The sequence below is a fragment of the Oxyura jamaicensis genome, chromosome 4 (genome assembly GCF_011077185.1).
Source record: "Oxyura jamaicensis isolate SHBP4307 breed ruddy duck chromosome 4, BPBGC_Ojam_1.0, whole genome shotgun sequence".
Classification (NCBI taxonomy): domain Eukaryota; kingdom Metazoa; phylum Chordata; class Aves; order Anseriformes; family Anatidae; genus Oxyura; species Oxyura jamaicensis.
In genome coordinates, this window is record NC_048896.1 from 17800093 (window position 1) to 17814809 (window position 14717).

Here is a 14717-nt window from a genome sequence, read left to right on the forward strand (position 1 = left end):
CTGTGTTGCTCTGCTTTCACTAAAATTGAACTACTTTGTTCGCTCTGTATGCCTGAGGCTTATTTGCCTGTGTGCCTTTCTGCTTCCACTGTGTTCACATTAAGGCTTCATATCTCAGCTTTTTATCAATATTCAAGTTTGTCATGATTCACTCATCTTGTTTTGAAGTATTACCACCGCATTTGAGATGTGGCTTACACGTGTGATGTATGATGTTTGTTTCTGTACGACTTAAAGTATGTTAAATGGAGAATGGTTTCTCATCTGGTAATGCCAGTGCAGGAGATCTTCAGTAAGCAGGAATTTGCCTGGACTTCTACTGCTGATGTTATGGGGGACCAGGCTTCTTACACCCATAGCAGACAACCTTTGCCTCAGAAGTGTAAATTCACAAGTGCATTCTGGCAGCTTTAGGAAGGGGAAGTGAAAGTTAGATAAACCAGTATCAAGCTGTGCCAAAAAAAATAAAAATCTGAAGGTTATAAATACTTACAGTATGGGAAATGTTTTGCATGGTAAGATTGGGACATAAATCTTGAAAACAGGATTAAATGAGTATTGGCAATATCCATTCATGCTGTTGTTTTATAAGATAACTGAATTTGTAGTTTGTTAATGAAATAATGTTTGTCTTTTCGTGTGCTTTTCAGTAGTTATTCAAATAGACTGGTTATATGATAGAGGTAGAACATACATCAGGGAAATGAGAAATTTGCATGTAAGCAAACTTGCAGTAGAAACAGATTCTCTGGATAGCATATTTCTTAATCAAAATATCAAAAGAGGATTTGGGTTTCTGAGCATAGTTTTTAGTTTTATTGAAAGGTGTAAAATTTCAAGAGCGTGCTTGCATGCACTTATTAAATAAACCCATGAAGAAGTGAAGATATCCCATCTTTGGCTCAAAATCCCTAAGCTTTAAACAGCTGGGTTCCTGGAGAGTCTTCTAGGGAAGTACCACCTGGATATTTATTGTGTTCCTGTATTTATTCTTTTGCCATCTGCTGCTGGCTACTACTTAATACAAGGCAAAATGGACTTGTGGTTTGAGCTGAACCTGTGGTCCAGAGTATCCTGCCTTTACTCATATATATGTTTTGCCTATTTGGAGGGATATGAAGGCTGAATTAGCTGCTCAAATTTTCCTCTCTCTCCTGCTGTAGCTATTTAAGTTGATCTGTGATGATGCTCTGAAATACCAGGTAATGGAGAAAGGTAACTGTCTGGTTTCTAGCAGTTACAAACCTGGCTTTGCAAATCCCATCAACGGAATCTTGGAGAGTATCTTGATACATCTTCAGTGAAAGTCATTACTTAAATATCACAGGTATTATGCTTGAAATCTCATTAGTGTTCTCAGTTCTTCACATGTCTATGTAGCCCTGTCTTACATAAATAAGTTTAAAAAATTATATTGGCTAGTTAATGATTGTCTCAACATCTTTTTTCCTTGTGTTTGGCAACTTTGACTAGGGTTGCCTAGAATTACTTCTAAGTACTGGTAGAATAGACTCACCATCTGTTTCCTAATTATGTAACAAATTTACCTTCATAATGAAAATCTAAATTTCTTATCTATTTTATAACATAAAAATACTAAAGCTTGGAGAAGAGCCTCTAGTAATTCCAACACTATGTTCTTTATTTGTAGCATGTCTGAAAAAAAAGACTGCTTTTTTTCCCCCTGGAAAAGGAAAGGTTCTGTTTTAATTCATCAGTGTATGGGATTAATTCGTGATGGGATTTCTGTTTCTGGTTATACATATGATGATTTCTTCTCCTAGGTTAAGTTTGCTCTTTTTTTCTTTTCTTTTCTTTTGCTTATGCACTATTATTTCATAGGCCTTAATAAAGCTATACTATTCCTTATGTGAGCTGGTGGTATCTGATGCAGAGACATCAGCCATCTTCTAAATGCCATCGTCATGGCTGTAATGGTATCACCTAGTGGCAACTGCAGGCTGTATGCCAAGTAAAATGAGTAAGAATGATCATGTTGTTACATGACAACATAAGACATACGAAGAACTTGGTAGTACTTTAACAAGTCTCTCAATGTTAAGCTCTCCTTACTTAGTAAAAGCTCAGTTAGCAGGTCTGTTTTGTTGGAGATGATCATGCTTATGTTCATGTGTATCATATTTAAAATGGTAAGAGAAGAAAAAATGATGGGATGCCATACCTTAACCTTCCCTTTTCCAATTGAACTGGTTCTTAACCAAACTTATACGAGTAGGTTCTTACAGATGTTCTTACTGGTGGTGCTGCTTTCTGTCTGTTAACTGCTTTGTTTTTCAAGGGGCACTGGACTATACACAGTTAGTTCTTCTTGGTATGGAATTCTGCTAGATGTATGTTCGTCTATAGAACCGTGCCTTAGCCTGAGGATCAGCTTAGCTGTTTGCAAGCTTCCATGTTACTAATCATTACCTCTGCTTTGCAGAACACCTTCAAGTTCTGTAGGTTTACAAGTCTGTAGAACTCCTGGACGTTTTTACCTTTTTATAATCAATATTCCTTTTGGAGAATATTCTGCTTACTTGGATTTCTTTCACTGAACAATTAAATTCTACAGTTTGATTACTGTATTTACTACATCTGATTTTTGCAGGCTATAGAATTTCCCTCTCTATAATGTTTGGTTTAATCTTTTTTTGAAAGGGATTTACTAAATTGCAGGTAGAAGAGCTGGTTTTTTGTTTGTTTGTTTTGTTGTTTGTTTTTTTTTTTTTAACTTTTTCCAAAACTTTCTGGTGCTTCATTAGTAAGTCATTGTCACAGAAGCAAAATCAGCTCAGGAGGGAATGACCCTCAGAATACCACCTAACTGACCAGCCAAGAAATCTAAAAGAAATGTCTAAGGAACAAGTTGGGAATATTGGTCAGTGTGTTACAGCAGTAACTGGGTTGTCAAACTGGTCACCGCTTCATCAGTTGTCTTTAGTTTTTTTTTTTTGTCCTTTATGCTTTTCAGTTGATTCATTAGATCCTTGATCTTTAAAAAAAAAAAAAAAAAGTTTGAAATTCTGTTTTGTCTTCAACAGTGCCCTTAAAGATAGTCGTTTCCCCCCAATGACGAGGGATGAGCTGCCACGGCTTTTCTGCTCAGTGTCTCTACTCACTAACTTTGAAGATGTATGTGACTACATGGACTGGGAGGTAAGGACTTCAGACGTCTTTTAAGAAAATTACGTGGATATTATGAGCATCTATAGCAGAAGTCACGCCATTTAAATTATTTGCATATATTTAATTAGTCACTGTTTTGCACGCTATATGGATTGTTTTCTGTAGAGATTTAAAAGACTATTTTGCTAGAACTACCATCACCGTAAAGGTCTGAGCTGTGAAAGTGGAGTAAAGTTGATTTCTTGCCCATTTAAGCACTAAAAATAAGAGTGCCCTGTGCGGTTGTAGTTTTGTCTTAGGATTCCATCATGCACGGTATTGTCTGGACTGATGGGGTCCTGAGACCTCTTTTGCAGCATAGCTAACTACAGAAACGAAACATGGCTGATTGTTCTATTGATTCTGGAAACAGGATGTTCCAGTATGAAAGCTGATAGTCTGATGTATGCCTCTGGAAATGGACACTGCAAAAATTGCAGTCCCAAAACAAGCAGCCTTACTGAGCTTGTAGGAGCAAGCCATTTATCTTTTCCAAAATGTTCTTCGCTTTCAGAGCAAGTGGCCTGCACAGAGCCCACAGAGCCCTTAAACAGTGAGGCCAAGTAAATGATTGCTCTTATTTTCCTTTGCTACTTCTGCATGGAGCAGAATCTGTTTTACTTGCTTGATTCTAGGAAACCTGCATGCGTTCTCTTGGAACAGCAGCATAGAAGTCACAGATTAAGAAGCAAATACTGCTTTCAGAGTTATTTCTGGGAAGGTGTACTGGAAGAAGTGTTATTCTGTTACTCTTACGTTCTTTCCCAAATTATTTGGTATTGGATGCATGCGAGAAAGTAAGTTACTCAACTTAAGATGAACTTCTTATCTCGGCGAGGATGACTGTTGCTTTGCATTTCTAGTCTATATTTGAATGGATAGAAACATTTTTGAAGTGGTCATATATGCTGGTGGACGTGTTACAATGTCAGACGTACCTCACAAGTACTTCCCTGTAATAATGACTTAACCCTACTAAACATTTAGGAATTCTTAGTAGAAAAAGAGGCTTTCTGTTGCGCACACACCTAACAAATATATATTGAAGGGAATTTCATTCCCTGTTAAAATGGTAAGAGGCTCTACTGTATCAGAATGGTGGTCTGTGGCTGTAACCTCAGCAGTATGAATCAATTTTACAGCAGTTAAAAATACAAAATAATAAAATAAAAATGCATTATCTGTTCAACTTGTAACAACAAAGGCTTCCTTCCTTCTGATACGTAATTCTTCATGAAATGAATGTAAGTCTGCTTTGGCGTTTATCAGCATTTTTCCTCTAGGCAGAATTATTAATTTTTTATGTAATGTCAGACAAATAAGTCTTAACTGAAACTGTGCATTGTAAACAGTAAGAGACTTTTTTCAGGGAACTCATTTGTCTTGCTTCTGAGCCCTTTAAGTACCTTTACTCTTTAAATACTGATTTCAAGCATTTAAAACTGTAGTGACTTTTAATACTAAATCTTTTCTGCTTTACTAGGTTGACTTCTAGTAGTAACCATAGTGATGTTTTTGATTTTATTTCATTTCTAATAACTCCCTAAAAAACAGACTGTGAATATACTCAGAAAGTATCTCATTAAAAGTGTGAAGTGCAATACTTAGCTATTTCTATGGGGTGGTCTACCATCAATATTATATGATATTTTATTGCCTCAATAATAATCTCTTAAGATGACGAAATTTTTCATTTTTAAAGAGAAACAGAAGCCAATGTCTGAGTACAAAAAGGGATTGTGTCATACATAGATATGGGTAATCCCCAAACTTTCCATGCAAAGTGGGTGGGGGTGTAAATATGAGAAAGATAACATTTTTAATTGTTAGTTCTTAAAAGAATGATTCATCCCTGCACACGCCCCTGTCAGTGAGGTAGCTTATGTCATCCATGTTTCTTTTAAGGGAGCTGCAGTTATGTAACATTAAATAGCAAAAAGATATTTCAGGATGTCTAAAATATGATCTATAGAGGGCTTCTGCATCTTCTGTGTAGCATAATGCTAATTTCCAGATCATCCTAAGAATCAACCTGGTTAGAAGATCTTAAATCTGTAGGTACACTACCAATTGACGATCTTGTGGGAGCTAATTCAGCAATCTGCTGATGGAGGTCACAATATTTCAAAATTGCAGATTCAGACAACTCACTGGTTTGGCAGCTTAGAGACAGGATCGTTTGACCCAGGAGTGTCTCCTGTATCCTGAAGCAGAGTGATAGATCTGTTCTCCGATCAATGAATTATATTCCCAAACTGAACACATGAGTATTACAGTTGTAAGAAGCAACGAGAGATCCTTTTGCAGCAGAAACTTCAGCCAAATAAACAGGAGATGTAAGTTGACTGCAATTAGCTCCATATGACTTTTCAAATTGCTGCCATTTTCACCTTTTATAAAGGTTTGTACCTTCTCCTAGTTATTTTTAAAGGACCACTTCAATGCAGTGGTTCATGGGGACACTTCCTAAAATCTCATTCAGGATTCTTACTTGCACATGACTGTATATGAACTGCACTGAGCGTTAGCAGTTGAACAAATGTAGGGCTTTGACGTGAATGCTGGGAGTGGATGAACTGTTTCTTTATTTCTGCTGGACAGAATTCATGAAATATTGCTGTGGTCCAGTAGCTGCTGGGGTGGAGTTTCACAGCCTTTCTCAGCCCTACTTGAGGGCATGGCTAGAAGATAAATGGCAATATGATTGTATATATTGTATATATTCTATGCATGCTTGTTTTCTAGAAATATAGAAAAGCACAGTGCCTCTATTCATGCTCTCTCTCTCATCTTATAGCAAGTGAACACTTCCTAAGTATATTTTCTGTTCATTTCATTAAGAATCTGTGGGGTTTCTTGCTACAAGGTAAACTCTGTCTTGCTAATTCAGACCCTCCTTCAGTTTTCCTACTAAAATGTCATAAAACATTAAGACATATGTCATTACAACAAGAATCTTTTTGGAAAATGTTATTTTAATTCCAGCAGGGTAATAAATATCTAGAATTCATCAGCTGCTGTTCCTTAAAATACCTTGAAAGAGATCTTTGTCCTGAAGTTGCTGTTCTTTGGGAAAGTAAAATCTACCGAACTGTGTGTGCTTGCTGTGTTGATACAAAAGGCCTTTAGTCTGTATATGCTGGTTTAAATATTAGTTTTAATAGTTTCAGGTGGCTTTTCATTGTTGACAAAGTTAGTATATTTAAGAGTTGTGGGACTTCTTCCTGTTAGTGTTCCCTCTTCCTTCAAGTGCAGCAGCACCAGCAACTTTTGGAGCTTATATTTGTTAGAACAGAGAAGAAGGAGTCTTGATCTCAATGCTTTATTTTCTTTGGACAATATTCAGTGATTCCATGTATGTAAATAATACATAAAAAAAGAATACATGTCATGAATTGGAGAGCATTTCTCCTTAATAGCTTTTTGCCTCCATTATTAAATCCGAATGTAATATTTAAGCCCTAATAAGGATGATCAGAAATAAACCAGCATATTTGGTACAGAGAGAAGGCTAAAAAGCTGAAGAATTCCATTAATAAAAAGTAGTGTCAACTTCTAGTAAGTAGCAATAGTCCCTTAATCTGAAATGTTCTGTTTCCAGACACATTCATTTAGAGCAAGTTCCATTAAGTAAATGGGAAAGATATTACATTATATGGTATCATAAGGAATACTCGATGAGCTATAGGCTAATTTATTTGTTTGAAAATGTTTCTAGCTTGCCACTGTTCAAGGATTGAGCTGATAAACCGCAAGTCAGTAAAAAGCCACACACCAAAACAGCCTGGTTTGGTTCATCGGTCACATGAATGCTGGTACTGGTAGAACTGAGAGGCAAGGCAGAGTTTGTTGCACGTTACCTGGCACGCAGGCAGAAAGGACTGCACATCAAGCCACGTTTCTAGTCTCACGTGATGAACAGCAAATATTGAGTGAACTTAAGAAACAGAAAGACACTTGCTTCCACCACCAAGGGTGTGCTGCACTACTCCAGCTGGGGTATTCAATGTGGATACTTCACAATAGATTCTTTGTTACCTGCTTTTAATGTATTTCTGAAAAAATGTTTACAACTCATCTTAAACTAACTAGTGTTAATGTATGCAAATCTATGGATGTCAGTGCTGCAGTAGGTAAAACTGAACCGACCAATAATTTGATCATTTACTTCACAGCGGACTAGACAGTTAAGTTTCAGCAAGGCTTGATGTTTCAGATGCTCATCCAAGTTCCTCACTGACAGTCTAACAAGAATAGCGTTATTTCTTCCTCTCAGTATGGATGGGGGAATCAGAACGAGAGGAGCGGGTTTGTAAACTGTATTTGGAACTCAGTCAGAACCAGGCAGTTGAACAGAAGAGTTGCCTGAACATCGGTTTTGAGGTAGATTCTGGAACAATTTTTTGTTAACCCAACTGAAACAGATATGGGTAGGTACACAGATATGGATATAGATAGATATTATGGGCAATAATATCTATTAAGGCGAGTGACGGAAGCCTTCAGCAAAACAATAAATATTGCGTGCATCTCTTTTGCCCCATCTTGAGATGTATGTAAATAAATGATTCATTAAAAAAGAAACCATATAAATGTGGATAAACGAATATGAATATGTATAAAATACACAACTAAGTCTGAAGTTCTGTTGCGGTCACTCCTAGTTTCAAGTAATCCTTAGATTTAGGGAAAGGTCTGTGTTTTTGAATTAATGTAGTCTCTGGACTTAGTGTGAAGTAGTCTCTGTCTACTTGTACACAAGGCCAAAAAGCTTATATCCAAAAGTATCGGATACATATTGTACAGTATTTCATGCTGTAAAACCCTATAGAAATATTTCTGTTGGAGGAGACTGGTTGCTGCATTTTTAAGTCTCTCCTTGTCTGACTTTGGTTTCCCAGTAGCAAAGTGGTCTAAATAGATTCCTATTCATTTTTCACCAAAAATGTATATTCTTTTACAATTGTATGATCTTTTTGCAGCTCAGAAGGATACCTGTATGTAGTCATACATAGAGATAGAGCTTAAGATAGAACTTAAACTCCATCTGCTGAAGAAGATTGTTTGGCTTGTTTTTCTGGATGGCACAGATGTTATTTCAGGAAAATTTGCCTGTAGTAAATCAGAAATCTTAGTTTGCGAAGAAAGCCCCAGGCTTTGTTTAAGTTCTGTGCTGAGCCTGGTAGGCAAATTACAGTCCAGTTAATGTCTTCCAAATGTGTAATTACCCCTTACCTCCCATCTTAGGAGGGAATATTTGGGGAAATTTCACGGAAGTTTTCATCAGTGCTGGTCTCTTGAGGAAGTCAAAATAACTTGCTGTAGTTGAGCCCATGCCTATCTTACTGTGAATCATTCTTAATATGCTCGTGTGTGGCTTCCGTTTTTTAACTTAGGCCTGTTTTTGTTGAACTGGAGCTAAACAATGGAAAGCCATTCATACTGGACTAAAAGTACTGCTTAATTAGCTGTGCAGTTGGAATACATGCTTCACAGAACGCTGTGAAATTTTCCCAAGCAGAGAAATTGTGGGCACAATTGTGTTGCCTTATTCATTGTGCTTTACATCTTTTTTTCCTCCATGGATATGGGCCTAAAAATCTATTAAAATGGTTAATGGGCAACATCTAGTGTAACGCAATTACCTACTGCTTGAATGTAGCATGATACTTAATACATCGTTAGTGTTTCTGGTTAATACCTCATGAATACTACAGGATCACTGTTATGCAAAAAATGTATAGAATTTGGAATCTAATACTATGCAGGGTTTGAAGGTGTGCTAAAACAAGCCATTTGGGTTTAGGGCTTACCCAATTGAATGTATGCAGTTACCCAATCAGGCAAATGCATAGGTAGTTAATGTGATGTTGCTGTTACAAGACTAGCATTCATTTTTCCAAGTAAATCCAATTTTCTACTGGTTACCTATAATAGTTGTTTCACTGCCACATACTCGACTTTATCAACAAAGTTTATACAGAAAACGTGGTGATTTGTGCTGCAATTGATAGTTCCCATTTAAGAATGATCAGATCTTCCTTTTTCCCCATGTATAGCAATAAAAACAATTAGTTTGTGTTGGCGGAAGGGGTTTTGATGAGCCACCACCAATTTGATAACCTTACTGATGAATCTGTCTTCTACATCTTCAACTTCTACAACTACATCTTACTCGGGAGGGAGTAAAATCGATAAAGTATTGTTCTGATAGTTCACAAATCAAAATGTCAGCATTCTCCTAGGGTGTTGCCTTAAAAAAGACTGAGTGGCATTTCTAAGAAATGCCTAATAGAACCAGATTGGCAATTTGTATAAGCTTAATAGCCTGAAAATGATCCCCTTTAAAGGCCTCATGAATAACTTCTAGAAGTTTTAAGTAGATACTGTTCTTGTGTTTTGGTTTTGGTTTTTCTTTGGGGGGTGGGAAGGGAGTACTATTTTTTAAAGGTTTAAAAGTAAGTAAGCATATTAGCTAACCTTTTTAACTTCATGCCATACCTTTGTAACTGCTGTTGGATCATTCCCATCTGCTGCTTATTGCCTGCTTTTGAATAGCTACACTAATCCACACAGTAACAACCTTACACAATAGAACAACCCAATCTTTATCTAATCACACTTTGTAGTTTACAGATAGGGATGAAATTTCAGAAGGTCTTGAACCTTGGAGGACAGACCTGATAGTTTCCAGGAAGCTGGAGGCAGGCTATGTTTTAGGGCAATCTCAAATAATGTTCCTTTAATTTCATATCTACTTTTTTCTGTTCTAATAAAAAGCCTTTTAAAATTGATATGAGCAAACCTACAAAGGAATATTGTTAGAATGAGATATTTAGGTCTTAAGTTCTGATCTTCATTTGGAGCGCTCTTAGAGCTGCAAAAACTTACTCTGTTCTTATCCTAGGGACAAACTAGGTAGATTTCAGCTTTAACACTGTTGCTTTTTACTTCCAGATTCTTTGGGTTTATAACCGCATCATCTGACCATATAGAGTATATATCTTTCTAGTGGTTATATATGCACGTTATGAATGTTAGGTAATGAAATATGTTGAAATTTGCAATGAATTAAATATGTTAGTCTCTAATTTTTCCTACTTGAGGAATACTGGGTTCATACAGAAAACGTACTGAGGCCTGGCCAGGAGTGAGACTTTTCCCGTCATTGTCCCATGTGTATACAATATATAAAGATTACAAAGTTTTAAAAATTAAGTCTCAATAAAAGCAAATATGTTAATTGAACAAGTGGTTATTAAGAGCTTTGTAAGTATTCCTTAGTTGTTTTTTTCATTGTCATACATTTACGGTAAAGTACGTTGTCACCAGAAAAGCTATTACAGCATTTTTTTACTAATTTTGTGTTGAAAAAGAAGCACCATGCCAAATAACATGTGATACTCTGTTAAACATAAACTCTCCATTTCCTCATGCAAAGTTGGGAACTTTGGATTTAATTAGAAACAACATCTTAGTTATGTGGGCATGAAAATTAAAATACCAGTTTACTAGTGTTCTGAGTTTACACACAGAACTCCAAAGCAACTTATTTGTTATTGTACCTTGAAAACTGGGGTTCTTAATGCACTGGAAAATGCCTTTTGTTTTTTTTTGACAGCTCGTATATAAAATACTTTTAACACCTTGAGATTAGGTATTTTGGTTCCTACGCTGGCATTTTGTCATATTAGAGTACTTAGTAGCATGGAAATGGGAGTCTGAAGCTGAATGCTCTGAAATACCTCCTTTTCCTCTCCAAAGTTTAGCAGAAACTTTGAGAGCTTCAGGTTCAAGTTGGTAGTCACAAATATTTCACTGTTCAGTTGTTACTTCAAACAAAATGAAGGCTCTTAATTGAAGCACCGCTAGACTTGCCAGCTGTCTGATTGCCTGCAGATTATATCTTGAGCTCTCAAGTGTCTCAAGCCAGGTGTTTTTATGAGCGACAACATTGCCAACAGTGTCAGAGGGAAACAGTAAACCCAGTTACAGAACTGCCTTACTTAGCATCTCAGCTGGCTTACCTTCAGACCAGAACTGAAGCTCCATGGTGGAACTGAGGAGCATATTTGTGCTGCTACTGACTTACCAGGCTGTCAGGTGAACACACCTTTCAGAGAGATGAGATTTTGCTTCAGTACCACCTTTTGAAATTCTCTGCAAAATGCTATTAACCATTGAAAGGTTCACGTTTTGGCCTTTATCATGTTAGAAATCTCTTGTATCTTTTTTTTTTTTTAATGTACTAATAAAACTGCCGATTTCTTGCAGGTGGGTGTACATGGCATTAGAATAGAATTCATCAATGAAAAAGGATCAAAACGCACCGCCACCTACTTACCGGAGGTTGCAAAGGAGCAAGGTCATTGTTGCACTTTATTTCATATGATCTGGTGAAGAATTTAAACATACATATAAATCTAAAATGCAATATTTGACCTTGCACTGATGTCAGATGATGGAGCAATATTTAATTGTAAGAAAAGACTCTTATATAAAATGCCAATTACGTGTCTGTATCAACCCCTTGTAGGGGATTCAGTAAACTGTAGCTATTTTTTAAGCAAGTCATAACCACGGTGAAGCTATAGGAAAACAAAATATGGAAAGGAGCCACAGTGCTGTCAGCGAACTTTACAGTTGTCAAAAGTTACACGTTTTCATATAATTGTTATGCTGCAATATCAGACATGCACAAACTCTGTTAAGTGACAGGATGTCTGGTCAATGATCTTAACAGCTGATTTATTCCCAGATTCCCAGTGGCGAAGTTTTTTTCAATTAGGTACTTTCTTGTAGTATTTAATTAGGTTTATAAACAGCACCTTCTGGTATTTTGGATGGAAGGGAATTACTTTCATATTGAAACTCCAAAATAACGTGTCCCTTTTAAGAGAGGGGTAGACTAAAGTTTGTGAGTTAATATATATGTATATATACCGTGGATTTTGTTGAATAGCAGTCTGTTGGTCTAAGCAACTAACTCTGACTACCACTAACATTATTCTCTTTCAGGCTTGACAGTGTCTCTCAGTGTTTAAATTTTGCATTGCCACTTTTTTGTTTTTCCTTTTTATATTTGACTTGATGAGCAAAGGAATAGGATGAATTCTTAATTAATGATCATCATTAATAGATAATTCTGTTTCCAGATGGTCACTTAAAAGTTCAGATGCTTTCCAAGGCAATTGTTTTCCTTTTGTAATTTAAGATTGGCCAGTTCAAGAACTGTTTTGTTTTGTCTTGTTTTGTTTTGTTTTGTTTTTGTTAAGACCTTTGGTGATCATCCACACAAGTTTGTTTTATGTTAAGTTCAGGAATTAGGAGGGGGTGTTTACATTTCTAAATACTTATAGTAGACCATGAACTTCCCTTTTTTGTTGTTGTTTTAAATATTCAGTGTGACTAATCTTTTGGAAATAACACGTCTTAACAGCTATCTTGGAAATATTAAGCTTTTTAAAATCAATATGTAGGAGTTTTGAATAACATGAAGGCTTTTTGAGAACAATAACAAATCTGGACTTTTATTCCATCATTGTTTTTTAATTAACCAGCCACCTATGTAGTAGTTCTGAAATCAGAAATATCACTAAGCTTTACAGTGACATTTGTGGAGAAGAATAATGTCTTTCCACTTGTTCAGCTAAATAAATCTTTTGCATTTTAGAGAAATTTAGTTTTTCCATACCATCGTAGCCATTTATGATGTATAAAGTGATTGTGATTAATGATCATGCCTGAATGTTTCAGGAAAGTTTAATTTTGTCTGTTAACCCAAGTCTAGGACACAGTGGTTCTACTTTTAAAATCTTTCAACCATGAGATAAAAATGCGTTGTTTGTAAAGCAAGCCTTATGCCTAAAGAAATCCTATGCAGCATATTTCCTTCAGCTGTTTTCTTAGGCAGGGAAGAATTTTCTGTTTTGTACACAACTTCAGAAGAGCACTTGTATTATCAATAACGCTACATACTGTACTGTATTTTTTGCATCATCTATTCTTACTGCTGTAATTCTCACTAATTTTTACCGCTGTAAAATTCAACAGGATGGGACCACATTCAAACCATAGATTCCTTATTGAGGAAAGGAGGCTACAAAGCTCCAATTACTAATGAATTCAGGAAAACCATAAAGCTAACCAGGTATGCATCATGGAATACTACAGATAAGTCCTGTTTTCGTACTGCTTTGATGTGTTCATTCCTGATATGTGGCTGTTTCAGATGTTAATAGTAAGCTTTCCCTTATTTATTAACAATTTCTTTTCACAATAGCAGTACAGAATTTAGAGATATTTGTGCCTTGCATTAAATGTAACAGGGATTACTGGCATTAAGCAAGAAAGAAAATACAGTTGTTAAATAGCTTGTTACATATTTATCTGGGCATCTGCATATTTTGATTTGTAACTCTGAAAAATCTTTGCAGTGTATTAGCTCCATGTTTTTACAGTTTGTTCGTTAGCTGTAGTGGATCTCACGGGGCTTTTATTAACAAGGATTACTTGCCTTTGTCAATTTGTATTGGAGCACTTGGAACACTGAGTCCGTTGCTGTGGAGGTGTGGAGGCCCTGTTCAATTCTTAAAGCAGGCACTGGCTCCTGTGGAGTAGAGGCTTCTTCCTTATCTCAACAGGCTAGGTGTCCAAGCTAGCTAGCTGATAACGACGGTCGGTGTGCTAGTTTCACTGTGTCAGGGTATCGTCAGGAGTAAAGCTATGAATCTAATACTTTATTTCATATTCTGTCACTCCTACACATTAGTGTACTTGTTGTAATGCTCATTTAATAAAACGTGTTCAGAAGGGCTTGGTAGCAGGTCCAAACCAAAATGCTTTAGAATTAGTAGTGGATATTCTGCCCATAAAATTGCAGCTACGTGATGGAAGAGTAAATGTTGATAGAAGGCCTCTAAAACGTCATATTTTTATAGCTGTACAGTATAAAATGACTGCCAAGCTCTAGCTATTTATTCCATGCTTGGAGAAAAAAGATCCTTATAAATCTCTTGTTATAAGGAGGTATTGACTGTTAACCCTTCATGTTCTTTTTTTTCCTTTGGGGATAATGAACATACTATGAATACAGAAAATAAATTTGCTAGTTGGAATCCTTTGTCCAAAATTGTTATCCTTTCTACCTTCTATCAATTCTTAGGGATTCATAGGGTTACAGGATTAGTTTTTGATGTATATATTACCTTTGTTTCTGTGTACATATTTCTCTGGGAATTCTTTCCTTCTTAGTGCAGCTAGGCATGAGCTAGACTCACCTTCCTGGACAGTAAAACACAAACCTTTCATTTCAGACATTTGAAAATACTTGGAATCTCATGATCATTTATGTGCTTGTAGAGGACAAAGAGCTGAGATTTGTGTTTTTTTCAGCTCTCGCATTTGTCATCTCTATCTACAATGCTTGTTATTACTTAGCTGCAGTGGATGTTTAGCCCAGATGGAAGGCAAAGCATTTCTTAGAAAAATAACGATTTTTTTATTAGAGGAATCCCTCCTTCATTCAGTGGTCTTTTGGGTGAAGAAGA

The 14717-nt window shown here is 36.3% G+C and overlaps 2 protein-coding genes across 2 annotated transcripts in view; one reads left to right on the forward strand and one right to left on the reverse strand.

Moving 5' to 3' along the window:
* Positions 1-14717, forward strand: part of AMMECR1 (AMMECR nuclear protein 1) — a 106569-nt gene that overhangs the window by 85674 nt on the left and 6178 nt on the right. The window contains exons 5-7 of the mRNA XM_035323710.1: positions 3045-3159; positions 11443-11533; positions 13222-13318. Coding sequence (XP_035179601.1) covers positions 3045-3159; positions 11443-11533; positions 13222-13318 — 303 coding nt within the window. The remainder of the gene's footprint in view (positions 1-3044; positions 3160-11442; positions 11534-13221; positions 13319-14717) is intronic.
* Positions 1-14717, reverse strand: part of TMEM164 (transmembrane protein 164) — a 110376-nt gene that overhangs the window by 40867 nt on the left and 54792 nt on the right. The window lies entirely within an intron of this gene.